The 18,904-nt window shown below is 45.4% G+C and overlaps 1 protein-coding gene across 5 annotated transcripts in view; it reads left to right on the forward strand.

Moving 5' to 3' along the window:
- The window catches only part of BEAN1 (brain expressed associated with NEDD4 1), a 90,033-nt gene that overhangs the window by 25,249 nt on the left and 45,880 nt on the right, over window positions 1–18,904 (forward strand). For 4 of the 5 annotated variants that reach the window (XM_053270475.1, XM_053270476.1, XM_053270477.1 and 1 more), the window contains one exon: window positions 6,381–6,515. In XM_053270475.1, the coding sequence (XP_053126450.1) occupies window positions 6,381–6,515 (135 nt within the window). Of the gene's footprint in view, window positions 1–6,380; window positions 6,516–18,904 lie in introns of those variants that run through there. The other variant, XM_053270480.1, reaches the window with a different exon arrangement.

Genomic DNA, 18,904 nt, shown 5'->3' on the forward strand with positions numbered 1-18,904 from the left:
CCAACACTCTAACCACTGCACCACACTTTTTACACTGGAAAATACTAGGGAAAGGTTTAAATAGTTTTTGGTATTCTGAATATAAGCATTGGATTTGAACTGTTATTGTTCTGAATAGGCTTTTAACACTCAGTACTCAGATCAATAACTCCAGAATTACATCATGCCAAGAGAAGCTCTTTCTCAGATTCAAATTTAATTATGCTGTTCAAAGACCGTAATAAAGATTGATTGATTTTTATTCAAGTTGACTGTGCTTCAAATTTCCCATATGTGGTAATTATTCAGTAAAATAGTTTGAAGTTCAAATCCTACAAATTTCAAACTGTCCTTTAGCTTCCTTTTTGCAAGCACATTAATTAAAAAAAAGTTCTATTACATATATTTAATTCCTTGAACTTTCCTAGAGGTGTAATCTGTTCAGGATGACTTTGCCCTGCCAACAACAGGCCTCCCCTACTAGTATAAACAAATATTTAAATTCCTGTTGGGTAGCAGAAAGGAGGTCCCAGAGCCTTTGGGAACTGTCCTCCTTCTCAAACCCACAGCTACCTGCCTCTAATGATCTGGCGGCTCAGAGCCCATTATCCACGGAGTGCTAAAAGCAGAAAAACAAAATTATTTCATTACGGGTCTCTACAAAGCTGAGCCCGCCTGGCCACGGCTGCGGCAGATACACAGAGCCAACATGCTGTCAAAGCTTGTGATATTTAGAAAGGCATTGGGGGGGACTGGCATTTTCGGCTGGAGCAGCTGCGTGGAGAATTGCAAATCACGAACAATTACGCCGAGCTGCATGGGCTTTTGACTATGAAAGCTGACACACAGGCCTCGAATTAAACGTATTAAAGAGCAAACGAAAACCTGATTTAGGTGGCTCGCCCTTGCAGAGCTGGGTGCAGAGTGGGCTGCTGTTCTGCTGTGTCTTTGTTTGTTGGCTTCTGGTCACCCCCAGATATTTTTTTCCCCGGCTTTAATTATCATATTATCCCACTTTATTCTCGGATGCTGCAAAAATATTAGAGAAGAGGCAGCTCTCGACCCAAGCAATGGTCTGGACAGAGATGAGATTTTTTTATCCCATATTACTAGAATTTGGGATGATCTAATGGATTGTCAGGTTCCGGACAGGCAAAGGGATGGCCACCTAATAGCGCAGCGGGGAAATGACTGGACTATCAAGCCAGAGGTTGCCGGTTCGAATCCCCACTGGTATATTTCCCAGACTATGGGAAAGACCTATATCAGGGAGCAGCAATATAGGAAGATGCTGAAAGGCATCCTCTCATACTGCATGGGAGATGGCAATGGTAAACCCCTCCTGTATTCTGCCAAAGATAACCACAGGGCTCTGTGGTTGCCAGGAGTCAACATTGACTCGACGGCACACTTTACCTTTAATGGATTGTTAGGTTCAGGACAGGCAAACGGATGGATTTCTATACACCATACATCATTCACAGGAGGAGTTTGCTGCCACACAGTGGGGGTCAGTCGCTTAGGGCAGGGGTTCCCAGCAGGGAGCACTAGTTCCCAAAGGGCCAAAGTTTGCAACCCGTGGGACTCAAATCATCCTTTATTACAGTCGCAGACCAGTACAACAGTAACATATACATACAGAAGCCCGGCAGAGTAAACCATAAAAATTATAATATAATATAAGCAAGTTAACCCTCAAAACAGAGCAGCTAAATTGAATTCATAATGAGCTCCTGGCAAATGTTACTGACTACCTGACTACTGTTACTGACTGAAAACCTAGCCACATTATAAGAAATTAAATCATTCTGGTCAGCCAGAAGATAAGCAAGATACAAAGAGTCTGTACGACCTGAATGATGACTATAAATTGTAGGTGGGGGAAGGAGGAGGTCCAACATCTGGATTACTTGGGAACACCTCTCCTAGGGGTACTTAAAGGGCTCTCAGGGGGTACTCTGAGCTCTCTGGCTTCTCCATCTGAGGCTTGCCAGCTTTAAGCCAGTTCTTAGTGATGGGTCCTCAATGGGAGGGAGGAGATCTTCCTCCTCTGCTCCTGATTGGCTGGCTACATGCTGAAGCTCAGCATACCCCTCTCCTCAGCCTGAATGACAGGCTTCAGAAAATTAGCACAGAGTATTCCTATCTACCTACCTACCTACCTAATTCTCTAAGGCATACTCATGGCTAATCCCGTGTATGGCAGCTCTCGCGAGAGTTCACGAGCAGAAGCACCGGATTGGGCAGTGGGGATTCCATATGCAGATAAGGATAAGGAGCCTGAGAGAGCAGAAGCACCATGGTGATTGGGCAGTGGGGATTCCATATGCAGATAGGGAGGAGGAAAAAGTGATGGTTAAGGTCAGTTGGAATGCAACTATTACTGATAGTTCTTTAAACAGAAGATGTTCTTGATTGTAGAGGAGAGGAATATCTCTCTCTCTCTCTCTCTCTCTCTCTCTCTCTCTCTCTCTCTATATATATATATATATATATATATATATATATATATGGATAGTGGGCAGGGGTCTGCAAAGAGAGGGGTCGTGAGGGAGGAAAGAGACCCTTCAGGAGAAGGAGGATGCCACTGTGTGAATTAGATGAGGAAACAAGATGAACCAGATCTGTTAACTTAGGAAAGCGGGTGGGGGGAAGAGGAGGAGGAGGAGAAAGAGAGGGGAGAAGAGCAAGTAGAGGATAGAGAAAGAAGGAAGGGCGAGAAGTGGGCCTGTCAACAGCCTGAGGGGAACGAGCAACCATGGAGGCGAAGGCAGCAGCAAGGAAGGGTTGAGTCAACCACTGCTGCTGTTTAGGGGCTACCGAGGCCATTGGCGCAGGCAGGCAGTCAAGGGATGGGCCCGGGCCTGTCAGCGGCCTGAGAGGAACAAGCAGCCATGGCGGTAGCAGCAGTGAGGAAGGGCCCTGTCAACCGCTGCTGCTCCTGCTCCTGTGGGCAGGAGCGGAGCGTGAGTGAGGGTAGAGATGTCTCTGGGGATAGGGGGCTGCAGCTTGACCAATTGGCACCATAAGGCTACAGCCATGACCAAGAGGGTTGAGGGAGATGAAAGCAACGGGATGGAGGAAGAGGAGGAGCAGGAGTGCAGCTCAGGTGAGGGTGGAGAGATCTCTGAGGTGAGGGGAGCAATCAAGTACTAGTGCATGGATGCTCTGTGTGGGTTAAGCTAGTTGAAATTAATAGGGCAAGTTCAAGCTAACTTGTTTAATTTTGGTAAGACTGCTTATGAGTGACTTAGTCTGCATGTCAGCCAGGAAATCGCTTGTCTCAAGAAAACTCCGTCTTTAGTCCACTCAATGTCAGATGCTTTATTAAATCAAGCAATTGAAGAGGTTGGAAGCAAAGAGACGGGGCACTTCCTGTTCTTCTACTGCTCAACGACAGTACAAAATTCACACACCCAGTTTTATACTTTCAGGCTACAAGAGCTTGAGAAAGGAGCTGCACCCTAAGATTTTGCATAACCATATAAGCAACATTGAATGTAGATGTGGCCTTTGCACGTCTAACAAACTTTCCAGCTAATCGCCGTTTTTCTGTGTTTTCACTGTTTCAGCCTGTTCTGGTCTCTTCCGGCTCTCTCCCAACCCTCTTCCTGCATCACACACATTCTTTTCAGTCATGTATCAAGTCCTGCGAAGGCCATTGGGTCTTAAAGTGTCAGCTGTTCGGCTGGCTAGTCCAGGAAATGAATTTTCATGATTACACAACTGTAATATTTAAGTGTGTGTGCGCGCATGCGCTCTGTGGGTTTCCTGAGCTGAAGGATTGTAACAGAAGGGGTGCACTCAGGAGTGTCTGGGGTGGCAAAAGGGGGTGCACACACCCCGATTAAGCCAGGCTCCATTGCATTCAATGGGGCTGCCAGCAGAGGAACTAAACAGTGCCCCTAGCATGTGAAAAGTCAGCTGGGAAATGGCGGCAGGTGAACACACATCATTCTCCAGCTGGCTTTTCATACACCAGGTGCGCTGTTGAGTTCCTCTGCCTCTAGTGCTGTGAGAGCTAGTTAGGGGATACTAGCTTCTTAAAATAGTACATGAGCCTGCTGGGGTGATTGATACCAGCTGTGAGGATGAAGGCCGATTGTGATTTTTGACACCGCTCGAGATGGAAGAGAGGTGAGAGCATGCAATACTTTCAGTTTTCAGTGTATTGTCATGCTTTTATTGTCCTGATCACCAGGCCTGTAGTGGCCAAATTTGCAATGAAGTTTTTTAAGCTTTTTAAAGTTTTAAAAACAAAAAATACTATGCAATTTTGTTGATCTCGGCAAAATGGAAATGGAAATCGGCAAGAATGTCCTCCAAAGATTACTCCATGGAGAGAGGACAACAATTTCTTCGTTGTTACCGTAACCCTGACCTCAACCGTTTCCTCCATGCAAAAATGACTGCAATTTTACCTCAGTGGTTTATTTATTATTATTATCATTATTATTAATAATAATTAAATAAATAAATAGATGATGATGATAACAACTAATTGAGGGTTTGGGGGTAGGGATAAAGAAGGGGTGATAATACAGAGAAAGCTATAGGGTGCAACAATGCCATCACCTATTTTCCATCTCTAGTGTGGTAGGCATTGCTAAAAATTCACTATTTAAAGTGGTGATTCTCTTTATTTGGTAAGGGGAGAGCAACCGGACCTATCCATCCCCAGCACAGCATCCTTCTAGTGGCTGTTGCTGGTGTCTATCTTATATTTCTTTTTGGGGGGACAGGGAGCCATTTTATTTATTTATATATTTGGGAACCTTTGTTGAAAAGTGGTATATAAATAATTGTTCTGTTGTCTAGTAATCAGGGTGCATTGGGCTGTTTGTTTTCCACATTTCAGCTTTTCAACTTGTGTCAGTATTTTAGCAACGCTAATACCTTTGATGCAGTGTTGTGAATGAGGGCAGATATCAGCATCTTCAGATATCAACAGCAGATATAGAGCTTCAAAAGAAGCATAGATGGGCATGTAGTCATGATATGAGAGAGGAACATGAACATCTGCCTTGTAGCAAGTCAGACTGTTAGGTCAGTATTGTTAACACTGACTGGCAGCAGTTCCAAGGTTTCACAAAGAAGTCTCTAGGAACATAGGAACATAGGAAGCTGCCATATACTGAGTCAGACCATAGATCCATCTAGCTCAGTAGTGTCTATACAGACTGGCAGCGGCTTCTCCAAGGTTGCAGGTAGGAATCTCTCCCAGCCCTATCTTGGAGATGCCAGGGAAGGAACTTGGAGCCTAGATGCTCTTCCCAGAGCATCTTACAGTGCTCACACTTCTAGTCTCCCTTTCGTATGCAGCCAGGGCAGATCCTGCTTAGCTTAAAGGGACAAGTCATGCTTGCTACCACAAGACCAGCTCTCTTCCCAGTCCTACCTGGAGATGCTGCCAGGGACTGAACCTGGGACCTTTTTCATGCAAGCAGATGCTCTTCCACTGAGCTACAGCCCCATCCCCTAAGCGGAATCTCTCATGGTAGACAGCACTCACGTGTTGTCACCCATCCAAATGCAAACCAAGGTGAACTCTGCTTAGCAAGGATGCTCACTGCCACAGGACCAACTCTTTCCCCACCCCCATGCTGCTCAATTACTAGAGTTTTATCACTTTCAGCATAAAGCTGACTTTGGATAATTTCTTGGGGATAGAACACTTACAGTAGGTGCACCAATCACATAAAACCCTTTGAAGCATATCCCACAGTGATTTGTAATCAGAATGCAAAAAGCAGGTGAGTATGGGAAAGAAGTAACATCCTACTGCTGGCCCAGCAAGGATGTTGAGGCAGAAGAGTCTCCCGTCTTAACTGAGTTGGGTAATCAGCCCTTTCTTAGGAACATAGGCAGCCGCCATATACTGAGTCAGACCATTGGTCCATCTAGCTCAATATTGTGTACACAGACTGGCAGCGGCTTCTCCAAGGTCGCAGGCAGGAGTCTCTCTCAGCCCTATCTTGGAGATGCTGCCAGGGAAGGAACTTGGAACCTAGATGCTCTTCCCAGAGCAACTCCATCCCCTGAGGGGAATATCTTACAGTGCTCACACTTCTAGTCTCCCTTTTACATGCAACCAGGATGGACCCTGCTTAGCTAAGGGGACAAGTCATGGGGTGGTGGGAAAAGAGAGAATAGACAGTAGGAGTAACAACACTTATTTTGGCAGAATTAGATACAGATTAAGCTCCTGTCTCCCCAGTGACTGATAAAGAACAGATAAATCTGATTTTTGCTTGCAGGTAATATATAAAGACTGCAGCCACACATTAAAAAAAGATTCTCAACTAAGCAGAGTCTTCCAGAAATCTGGGGAATATAATGCACACATTTCAGTGTTTGATCAACCAAAATTATTTCTCTCTCTCTCTCTCTTCCTCTTCCAGATGACAATAATCTTCTCCCTTGTAAAAAAGAGGAACTTCAGTGTGGCAATGGCCTCTGTGTGTTGAATTGGCTGCGTTGCCACTACAAGAAGGACTGCGGAAAAGACTATGTCTCTATCAAGATAACATGTTCGAGTGAGTGATTCTTCCTCATACTCATCAGTGGGAGTCATAACAGCCGGCCCACAACTAGGCAGCCGAGGTGGTGCTGATCAATATCTGCTCTGCAGCCTGCTCTCCTGTTTGCTCTGCCCTGAGTGCAATATTGATGAGAATCATTTGGGGCAAACCCTCCTTGGACTGTATTCCCTCAGAATGCTTGGTGGGAATTGTGAGACTGAATTCTCTCCCATGTCAAAAATTCCTTGCTCATGGAAAGCTAGCCTAGAAAGCTTCTGCCTCTCTCTGCATGATGTTAGTTTTCCAGGAGTAGGAAGTCTTTTACATAGGGGCGCAATCAATGATGGGACCCTCTCAGGGGCAAAGAACACAGGCGCCCCTCCCCACCCTGGTGGTAGCTCACACACACACCTCTACTCATTCTTCCCCCAGGCTGGGGGAGCCACCACTAGCCACCTTGGGCTGCTCTCCTGGCTCTGCCCACCTTCCTTCCATCCTCCTTCCGGGCTCCAAGCCAGTGGAAGGAGGATGGGCGGAACTGAGTGAGTGGTCAAAGGAGGTGGCGGTGGCTAGGGGGGTCAGCAGCAGAAGTAGTGGGTGTCCCGGACAGGGGGAGTGGGGAGCTCAGCAGCTCCTGGACACAGGGCACAATAGTTGTTTGAACTCCCTATTCTAACTCCACCCCTGAAACCTCCCCGCCTGCATTCCAAGGCAGGGCTGTACCACATGAATCTCCCAAGTGTGTATTATGTGTTTACATAAGGAGGGATATTCAATTCTTTATTGTGGTCAATTGACCAGCAGAAGAAGGTGGGGAGGAATTAACATTCAAATCATATATGTTACCAAGCATCAGTTCTAAATACGGACAATAAAATTAAAATGACTAAAATTGCTACACTAGTTACTAGGCTAAAATTCGGCCACCATGTTGATTAATCTCAAACTTGGCAGCCAATTAAAATTCAAATTTCAATTAAGTTAAATTAGATGGGAGTTTGAGTTACTCAAAGGAGAGATCCTTGGAGCAAAGGTTTCAAAAGAGGCTGCAGATGTTCTTTCATAAAAGAAAGGGATAGCAGTGGAGAAAGGGGAAAGTTGTCTTTGAAGAGAGAATGATCAGGAGGACCACGATATATGAAAGAGAGGGCACTTTCACAAGCAGGGTATCCTTGTGTGTGTACTCATGAACTCTTAATGCTAATTAACTTTGCTTAACGACCTTTAATCACTCTGTAAGTATGACAGTGTGATTTCAAGTCATTCAGCTAATCAGTATGAAGGGATCATGAGGATGCACCCTTAAGCATACTTGTACACTGCTTGTTGGAGTGTCTTACAAGGTATTCATATGCAAACGTTTTTCTAAAAGCACATTAGAGACAAATGGGAATTCTAAATCTCATCTGCAAGGTGACTTCCTTATACTCCACACTAATGAGTGTGGAAGGCACAATTCTGCCCATTTTGTATACGCAGCTGTCACAAATTATAATCGCCCTTCCACAGATTTACATACCCACCATCCTAACCATGTGTTTATTTTGGTAGGTGAATTATAGTTTGTGATGGTGATGATTAAACTTCCAACTAGTTTGTATGGGCTTTTATAGCCGTTTTTATCTCTCGAATGTTTTTGTCTCAAGCCTTACTGGTGTATAGTCCCCCTGTGCTGTTTATAGTGCAGTTCCACTGTTTTGCTTGCAGTCCACCTGTGGGGAAGGGTGGGGTAAAAATGCCAAGGGAAATGCCAATGTTAGGGATGCACCGGGGCTGCTGCGCATGTGGAAGACAGCCCCGGAGATCTTGCACAAGGGCACTTTTGTGCAATGATTTAAAACAGCATTTGCGCCGTTGTGCAATGCTGCTTTCGTTGTTTCCAATGGAAGTGCGCTGTGCAACTATGCAGATGTTCTTTTAAGTTGTTACTACAGCACTGAAGGGCAGCCTGGGAAGTTCCCCTGTCCCACTTTGTGAAATGTCAGCCAATTAGAATAACTAGCTGGGCCATGCGCAGAGCATCTGCACCTCTAGTTCACTGCCGCTTTTCCCCCCCACCTCCCCACCACCTGCCACCTTCTTCCCCCACTCGTCTGCCCACATCGTCTTCCCTCCTCGCCACCATTTCCTTTGGCCAGTCAGCCACCTGCCACCATTCACCGCCATTTTCTTGGCCAGCCGGCTGCCACCACCATTTCCTTCCCCGCCGCTATCCGGGCAGCTGCTCGCGAACTCTCACAAGAGCTGCCACACATGGGATTAGCGACAGATACATCTAAGAGAAATATATAAAAAGAAGATAACTGGGGAGAGTTGCGTTTGCCACACTCATTCATTTGGAATATAAGCTAGTGGGCCTGGAGATGAGATTCCATGTGCTCATTTGTCTCCAGTATGCTTTTAAAAAAAATTCTGATGATTAGCATGAAGATGGGAAAGCAGTCATGTGTAATTTGAATGTTAGGGCTCAGAAATGTGGTCATTTAATTTGAAAGATCTGGTGGGCTGGCATTTTCTTCCTTGTCAGTGAGGACAGCCATAATGATGTGCATTATGAACTGCAGTGACTGGAACAGTTAACACAGAGAATCATAGCATCTTAGTTCTCCTTGTGGAAACTGGGTGGATGTTGCATTTCTAGGACTACGAATGTGTTAACATTTAATCATGTGGGTTGGTGGACATTATCATTCCACAGATATGGGAGATGCAAACCCTGGCTGAAATGCGTCTTGCAAAAATGCCCAGAGCATACTTGAATGTGTGAATCTCAGGAATGGAAAACCTTGTTTTAGAAACAAACTTGTCTTTAACAGTAATGGTTTGAACAATTACCTACATCTCCTACATGCATACTGGCCTCTGGCAAATTTCCACTATCACCGCTCTGGATTTTAGGAAAGTATCTTGTGTGCTTTATAGATTCCACTCTCTGTATAACTGTTTCTTAAGGGTTGCATGCCGTAGATATCATCAGATCTAGGGATGTGCATAATGTTTTGATGCTGAAAAAGGCAATTTCAAGCTCGAAACAAAACCCGCTTTAAATAAAGGGCCTGTTTCAAGCTTGGAACAAAACAACCTGATTTCTATTCAAAATGTTTCGATATTTTGAGCATCATTTTGGAGGCCTGTTTTTCCCTTGCTGATTGATTCTCTGGCACTGGCTTGTGATCCTATGGAGGTTCGAGGAAAAAGTTACATTTTGTTTTAAATTGCCTACTTGCCTATTTCGTTTGTGGTTTGGGTGGTAGGTAAGCACCCTCATGCCCTACCACCCAACTCACTTTGGTGTTCCTAGGAACTGCCCTTAGGGAACAATGGAGTTTTGAGTTTCCCTATTGTTCCCTATGGCCAAAACACTCAAAATGTTTCAAGTTTTGTTCCATCAAAACAACCCGGTCAACAGCTGTTTTGGCGAAACGTTTCAGCTCTCTGTGTTTTGTTTCGAGCTCAAAACAAAATGGAAAATCCATTTTGTGCACACCCCTAATCAGATCCAGCTTTTGCTTCCAAGGCTGCATGGAGGTGTGTGTGAGTGTGTGTTGTTTCCTCATGCTGCTTTTAACCAGGCTGCTCATCACGATCAGCCGGAGGAGGAATAGAGTGAGCTCTGTACAATATATATTTTGCTAATGTCTGTCAGAGAATTCTGCAGTGGAAGAAGCGGGCTTAATCCAAGCAGTGTGAAGCCCATCGTGAGCGCAGGAGATTGTTGGCAATTCAGAGATGGGACCAGACCAGAATGTTACATGCAAGAGAGAGGAAAGAAAGAAACTGGGTAAAGCCACATTAGAAAGTGGAGAGGGAAAATGAGTGCCTCATTGCCGAGCCTCTACTGGTCCTATCTGAACTTTACCGCTTCAGATTGCAGATGCGGGAATGACGTGTTTGAACGCTTACCTCGCTTTAAAAAAAGAAAACCAGCCCTCAGACACCTCTGTAGGTGTGGAGAGCTGTCATATCAGGGAGAGGAGCCTTGTCACAGTCAAACCTCTCTCTTATGCTCAAAAGAGAAGCTGTGTACAGAACTTGCCAGTCATCAGCCCACTCTGGCGTCGCTTTTTGGCAGGTAGCTGTGGACCTCTCCTCCCTGTACATTGGTTGCTTGTGATGTAGCCCTGCAGATGTTCAAGCCGCTGATCAGAAACACCCTTTCATCTCTGGATGTGTGTGTTACTGGTCTGTTGTAGAGCCTTTTTGTTTTGGTTTGCGGGGGTGTTTTTTTGTGTGTGTGTTTTGGTTCTGTTTTGCTTGCTTCTTTCTTTGACTAATTGGCTGGATAACTAGAAAGGAAGAAAGGACATCTGCAATTTATTTTTCCTTCAAGTCCCCCAACAAAGGAAGGTTGCAGTCTAAATCCTTGCTGTGCAGTGTGGGATGCTTTAACAGAAACATCTCCACAGTTGCCAAGTTGATGGTCTTAAAAGTGAGTTTGCCATGGTTTTGTTTGTTTTTTTAATTAAGTGCCGTCAACTCTTAGCAACTCCCAGGATGATCTGTCTTCAGCTTGGCCTTTAAGGTCTCTCAGTGGTGCATTCATTGCTGTCATAATCAAGTCCATCCACCTTGCTGCTGGGCGACCTCTTCTTCTCCTCTATCATGGGATGTCCTGGGGTGCAGGATCCCAATTCCCTTCCTGTCCATTGGGTAGAAAGTGTGCAGAATATGTCTAAAACAATTTGAAGATTATTGGAGAGGATTTATGGCCTTGCAGTGGTAAGCATGAAGGGTCTGCTTTGCTAAGCAGGGCCTGTCCTGGTTTGTATTTGGATGGGTGACTAATTGTGAGCACTGTAAAATATTCCCCTTTGGGGATCGGGCCATAGCTCAGTGGAAGAACATCTAGGTCCCAGGTTTGTTCCCTGGCATCTCCAAGTAGGGCTAAGAAAGACTTCTGCCTGAAACCTTGGAGAGCCGCTGTCAGTCCGTGTGGACAGGACTGAACTAGATGGACCAATGGTCTGACTTGGTAAACTGCAGCTTCCTATATTAACTCGTATGATTCCCCCCAAATATTCTGGGAACCGAAGTATTGTGAGGGTCCTGAGACTGTGGCAGGAAAGATTCCTAGCCCATCACAGAGTGAGTATGCCCACAATATTTTAGTTAGGAAGTCTAACAGAGAGAGAGAGCGGATATGGAGAAATGAACTAGAGAGTGTTGGACTTGGACAAGAAAGGCTTGGGTTCAGATCCCTACTCAGCCTATTTTTCTCTCTGCCCCACCAAAGGTACTCCTAAACTTGGAAAGACCCCACCCAGAGAAGTGTCTCCACCATCTCCATCCATCATTGTTGGTTTCTGTCCTTCTCCCCTGCACCTGTCCCACACTTAAGAACATAAGAACCACCAGCCAGCATGGTGTAGTGGTTAGAGTGCTGAACTAGGACCAGGGAGACCGGAGTTCAAATACCCATTCAGCCATGAAACTAGCTGGGTGACTCTGGACCAGTCACTTCTCTCTCAGCCTAACCTACTTCACAGGGTTGTTGTGAAAGAGAAACTCAAGTATGTAGTACACCACTCTGGGCTCCTTGGAGGAAGAGCAGAATATAAATGTAATAATAATAATAATAATAATTTTATTTATTTATTTATTTATTTATTTTTGCATTTATATACCGCCTTTCGTTAAAAAGATAACCCCAAGGCGGTTTACAAAAGTTAAAAACATACAATAAAAAGACAATAAAAATATCATGTTAAAAATATAAAAACATAAAAACAGGCATAAAAACAATACAACAAATAAAAACACAAAGAAGCTGCAGTAGAAAACGATCATGTAAAAGCCTGGGTAAAAAGCCAAGTCTTTAAAAGCTTTCTAAAAGCCGTGATGGAGTCCGAGGAACGAATGGCCACTGGGAGAGCATTCCAGAGTCTGGGGGCAGCAACAGAGAAGGCCCTGTCCCGAGTGCACGACAGCCGGGCCTCCCTCATTGTCGGCACCTGGAGCAGGGCCCCCTCAGATGTCCTTGTCAAGCGGGCAGCAACCCGTGGGAGCAGGCGGTCCCTCAGATACCCCGGGCCCAAACCGTTTAGGGCTTTAAAGGTCAAAACCAGCACCTTGAATTGGATCCGGAAACGAACCGGCAGCCAGTGCAGCTCTTTCAAAATGGGGGTGATATGTTCCCAACGGGCAGCTCCGGATAAAACCCTAGCTGCCGCGTTTTGCACTAGCTGCAGTTTCCGGATATTCTTCAAGGGCAGCCCCACGTAGAGCGCGTTACAGTAATCCAGGCGCGACGTGACTAAGGCGTGGGTAACCGTGGCCAGATCTGCCATAATGGGCAGCTTTCAGCATGATCAGTCTTGCAGAGCTGTTGTGAAAATAAAATTGAGGAAAGATCATGTATACCATCCTGAGTTTTTTGGAGGAACAACAGGATAAAGATGTAAGAAATAAGTTTGAAACTAGCTTCAGTATTGTGCCCTCTGAGTTCATTCACATTTACCGTTTTCCTCCAGTGGATTAATTATCTCTGACTCAGCTCCCATGGCAAATGTGCTGTTTGAACACCATAGCTATTTCTAAAGCTAACAAAGGTTTCTCCTTTCATTCATTATGGGAATTTTGGTTAACTGCTGTGGCCCAGTGGAAGCGTATTGCTTGGATCTTGTCGAATCATGGAATGTCAGAGTTGGAAGGGATCTTGGAGATCATCGACTCCAACCCACTCTCTCCACAAGAAGTATGTATAAGTCTTAGATGAACCATGGATTCAGCTAGAAGGCCCCTAGGGCAGTCCATTTTGTTCACCAAAAAAAAAAAAAGAGAGTCTGGCAGGAATAATCAGTGGCATTGAGTACAAAGAGTCAAACACATTGTACTCAATCAGTGGTGTGTTTGTGTGTGTGTGTGTGTGAGTGAGTGAGAGAGAGAGAGAGAGTTTTAAATCTGCTTCATTAATCAGATACACATTTGTAGTAAATAAAGAATGAGATGTATCCATTAATTTGATTAATTAATTAAATGTTGCAACCCTAATATGTATGCAAAAAGGCAGTTGACAGGATTCCTTCATTCCCTAGCATTGCACCAAGCAGTGGAGCCCAGCAAGGATATGCAAATGAAGGGGTGGGGCTATGCAGGTTGAGGTAGCTCAGTTCTCCATGGCTCCCATGGAGTTCTATGGGACGAAGGAAGCAAGTGGCAATCTGCTATTCAACTGACAGGAATAGAGACACCACCATGTAGTACATGGCTGCAACAAGGCGGCAGATGCTGGCTGAATCCTCTGAGCACCACTCGCAAGAAAACTATTTCCTGCATAATTAGGAAGGCACTTTTGTAATAAGATCAATTAATTGTATTAGCAACCAGCTGGCAATTTTAGAGAGCGCATTTACTGACATTATGGGATGTCTATCGCATCCAGAATAGCACTTGCATGCCAATCGCTTCTCCATTGCATTGCCCCCCACCCCACTCTTCCTAGTTGTAACGTTTGTTCCATCCGCTTAAGAGTGAACATACTTACTGGAACGGAGATATAATGCCAGCTAATGAGGCTGTGGTTGAAACCAGAATGCTGCACTATCGTCAGTTATATTAGCAGGTCCTGGACTTGAGGATTTCCTGGAAGGGAAGGGTGCATCACGTGTCTCTAAGCCAGAGGTGGGCAAACTTGGCCCTCCAGCTGTTTTTGGACTGCCAGCATCCCCAGATGCAATCAGTGGTAACTGAGTTGTAGTGCAAAAACAGCTGGAAGGCCAAGTTTGCCCACTCCTGCTTTAAGCCTTGAGCAAGTCCCATCCTATCAGCTTCACTGCCCCATATCAGAACCAGTCTGTATATTCAGAACACACATGTGGTACGGTCGTCTTGAGACTATACAACTTTCAGAAGGCAGATGAGGAACCACAGCTTTTCCTTCCATAATTTGCCCAGGGTATTTCAGTCTTGGAACTAGAATTAAATGTAAAGAAGACTACACTAATGACAATGGTTACAGCAACCAGCCTCAGATTGATAATGAAGACATTTAAGTTGTGGATAGCTTCTGCCTTTTAGGATCAACCATCAACAGTAAATGATCCAGCAGTCAAGAAATACGCCGCAGACTAGCACTTGGTAGGGTTGCAATGAAGTCCTTGGAAAGGATATCTAGATGCCATGACATTTCTACACCTACAAAGATTAGAATCATTCGGACAATGGTTTCCCCATGACACTCTATGGATGCGAAAGCTGGACCTTGAAGCAGCAAGATAGAAAAAACACTGACGCTTTTGAACTTTGGTGATGGAGAAGACTTTTGAGGATACCGTGGACACCCAGGAAAACAATCAAATGGATCATAGGACAAATCAATCCAGAATTTTCAATCGAGGCACAAATGACCAGGCTCAAACTAGCATACTTCAGACACATTATGTGAAGACCCAGCTCCCTTGAGAAGTCCATAATGCTGGGGAAAGTTGAAGGCAAGAGAAGAAGAGGATGACCAGCAGCAAGGTGGATGGACTCAATTACAACAGGAATGAATGCACCACTGAGGGACCTTAAAGGCTAAGTTGAAGACAGATCATCCTGGAGAGAATTTATATATGTGGTCGCTAAGAGTCGACATCGACTTGACAGCACTTCATCATCATCATCATCATCATCATCATCATCATCATCATCAGCCTTGACAGTGCTAGCCTTTACATCAGCCTTGTCAGATTGCTAACTGCTCTTTCCATTTTACAAGCGATGAGCTGAACTTCTGTATGATGGAAGGAACTGCAGGAGGTGGGCATTGCCCATCTTGAATCGCTGCAGTGATGTTGACACCGCAGCTGTAAAATTTCTGCTAAGCCCTCAGGCATTGCAACACTGGAAAGACAGAGTCAGGAAAGGAATGGGCAACCTTAGAAACTCAGTGCTGCCAAGCTACAGAACTCTCTAGGTCCCAGTTCTCCAACATTGGGAAGTTACCCACTGACCTGATTGGCAGTACGTTCAGAGCTAACAAAACATAGGAACATAGGCAGCTGCCATACACTGAGCCTTGGTCCATCTAGCTTAGTATTGTCTACACTGACTGGCAGCAGCTTCTCCAAGGTTGCAGGCAGGAATCTCTCTCAGCCCTGTCTTGGAGATGCCAGGGAGGAAACCTGGAACCTTCTGCATGCAGGTGCTCTTCGCAGAGTAGCCCCATCCCCTAAGGGGGATATCTTACAGTCACTGTTCCCTCTAAGGCATGCGCATGTGCACACACTCACACATTTTCTGATGTCTGCTCAGTTTATTTTAGATCCTGCTCAGGTTGAATCAGGAAGGTTCTCACTCTGAATGCATGTGTGCACACACTGCCTTGATACTGCCGCCCAGGAAAAAAAACTCGTTCCACACACAGATTAAAAAAATTAGAGAGAACACGGTTTACAATGCTCACAGATGTCTCCCAGTCAAATGCAAACCAAGGCAGACCCTGCTTAGCAAAGGGAACCACTCATGCTTGCTACCACAAGACCAGCTCTCCTCCTCCAGGCAATACTTCTTCATGCAACACTCCATTTGTTGCAGAATGTGAGCTGCCTGTGGTTTCAGAACAAACACCAGAGAAAGGTTTAAGATAACTTTACTTGCGAGACAAACAAAAGAGGCTGTTAGAAATCAGTATAGAACTTGCTGACTCACACACAGGAACAAACAGAACAGGAAGGGGAATAGAAACTCCTAGCTAGCCCAACCAGCACAGAGGCAACTACAGTGCCCCCTCTGGCTTCAGATAAGCATTTTCAAATGGCTGCACATTTAGAGGCATGCCTGCTGCCATGTACCTTTTTCTCTCTCCTTGAGGTTGGCTCTGCGAACAGTTCCATTTTAATAACTCAAGGGGTGAATAGGCTTTCCTAGTTGCCCCCCACCACCATGCGGCTGGGAGACCCTGGAGTTTCCCCACAGGTAAAAGGGAAATTGTCCAGAGAAGACTATTGGCAGCACATCACTGCAATTGACTAATGACAAAGGAGATAGGAAACTCTTTACAGACCATCTCCGGTCTGTTGAGTCATTAACTCCTAACCTAATATCCTGTGTTTATTTGTTTAATGAAAGGAGGAAAGGAAATGATGGAGGGCATTTTGTTCTGGCTGCTGATGGAGCCCAGATACTGCCCAGATACTGTGCTTAAAGGGAAGAATGTGGCATTGCTAAGAGAGTTCATTAGAGGGAATCAGAATGAGAGCAGTCAGTAACAGAAATGGATGACGACGATGGTGGTGGTGATGGGGCAATGCAATGCTACTTTCAAAAAAACAATTAGGAGAGATGAGATGTTTGTTTATCTTCCATACTTCTGTTCCGCCACACTCGATCAAGTACATTTTGTTTCAGCAGGCCAACAGAAAGGCCTAGGCACGGCTTGTGCTGGCTGCACTGAGGCCAGGGGAGGAGAGCTTGTCTTGCGGTAGCGAGCATGAATTGTCCTCTTTGCCAAGCAAGGTCTCCATAGATCTGAGAGAGACTCCTGCCTGCAACCTTGGAGAAGCCGCTGCCAGTCTGTGTAGACAAGACTGAGCGAGATGGACTGATGGTCTGATTCAGTATAAGGCAGCTTCGTATGTTCCTTTGTACTTTGCAGTTCTGTCATTGTTGTCATCATCATGGCTGTGGCACAGCTGAAGAAAACTTAGACAATCCATTGTATGAGCTTGCAATCCATTGATCCAATCTGATGGAGCTGTAGCTCAGTGGTAGAGCATCCGCTTTGCATGCAGAAGGTTCCAGGTTCAGTCTATGGCATCTCTAGGAAAGACTGGGAAAGACACCTGTCTGAAGCCTTGAAGAGCTCTTCCCAGTCAGTGTAGACAACCTTGAGTTAGATGGACCCATGATCTGACAACTTCCTATGTTCCTCTGTTCCATAGGAGAAAATTCATTCTACAATTTTAGACACCTAATGTCACAGCAACCACCTCGTGGTGCAGCGGGGAGGTAACCTGCCTAGAGAGCAGGAGGCTGTTGGTTTGAATCCCCGCTGGTGTGTTTCGCAGAATATGGGAAGCTCCTATATCAGGCAACAGCAATATAGGAAAGTGCTGAAAGGCATCACCTTATACTGCACAGGAGATGGCAATGGTAAACCCCTCCTGAATTCTACCAAGAAAACCACATGGCTCTAATCTCCAGGAGTTGCCAGGAGTCGGCACCAACTCAACGGCACAACCTTTTCTTTCCTAATGTCACAGCAGGTATAATCTCATTCCAACTAGGTGCCCAGGCTGTGAACTATGGACAGTTTCCTCAGGTTACTGGTCTCCTCTCAGGCGACAGAGGCTGGGTACCAGCTTTGCCACACTGGCCTTTGTCAAGATTTTGCAGAAAGGAGCAGTTGTGTTAACAACACTGCATGGCCACAGAAACATCTTAGGGGAAAGATTTTACTTGGATTTTTTGCTGTCAAATTTTAAATCTGTTACCTCTATCAGTGTGGCCAAGTTTTGTTTTGTTGCATCCAAACTTCGTAGAGCTTGTATTAGCAATTTGAATATTTTGTAAATTATAAATGTATTGTTTTAAATGTTAAGTTGGTCTAAGGACTGTAATAAGCTTACTACTACTACTCGTAGGAGAAAGTGGTAGGATCACACCCTGTTATTTTTTTGCACATGGAAAAGTGGTCCTCTATCTCAACAAGTGCCTAGATCAGGGATGTGCCAAAACATTATCCGACTGTCCAAATCGCCGGCACCTCCCTTTAAATTTGAGGTCTTACACAACCCCTTTGAAGTGGAGGAGAGCAAGTCCGTATCTGCTCCTCCTCCGCTTGCCGCCATCCCGGTGCTCCCACAGCTATGCCCACATGCTGATGGGGTGTCTCCCAGCTGCCCCTGCATAGCACCGGCATGCACATGGCCTCTGTGTGTGGTACCACGCAGGGGCAGCTGGGAGATGTCCCACCGGCACATGGACATAGCTGGGGGGGAGCACCAGGATGGCAGCAATGGCAACAAGTGGAGGAGGAGGAAGTCAGGACCTGCTCTCCTCCGCTTTAAAGGGGCTGCTTAAGCCCTTGAATTTAAAGGGAAGTGCCAGCAATCCTGACAGCCGAATCGCATATCAGCACATCCCTAATCTAGATCACCAGTTAACCATAATATACAGCATTGTGTGGTGGAGACAAATGTCTCTGCTAGAACATGGAGTGCAGAGATTCCTAGCTTTGGGTCCCCAGATTTTGTTGGACTACCACTCCCATCATCTGCAGTCGCAGTAGCCTAAGGGCCTTGTGGCTGGTGATGTTGGGAGTTGTAGTCCAACAACGTCTGAGGACACAAGGTCATGAGTCCATGGTGGAGTGAGTCTATTTTGTTTCCAGTATGAGCATCCTGAAATCATTGTGGGTATCAGCTTCATCATACCTTTAACCTCATTGCGACATAGGTACTCTCTCAAGGGGTATGATTGTT

This window comes from Hemicordylus capensis, chromosome 9 (genome assembly GCF_027244095.1).
Source record: "Hemicordylus capensis ecotype Gifberg chromosome 9, rHemCap1.1.pri, whole genome shotgun sequence".
NCBI classification, from domain to species: Eukaryota; Metazoa; Chordata; class Lepidosauria; order Squamata; family Cordylidae; genus Hemicordylus; species Hemicordylus capensis.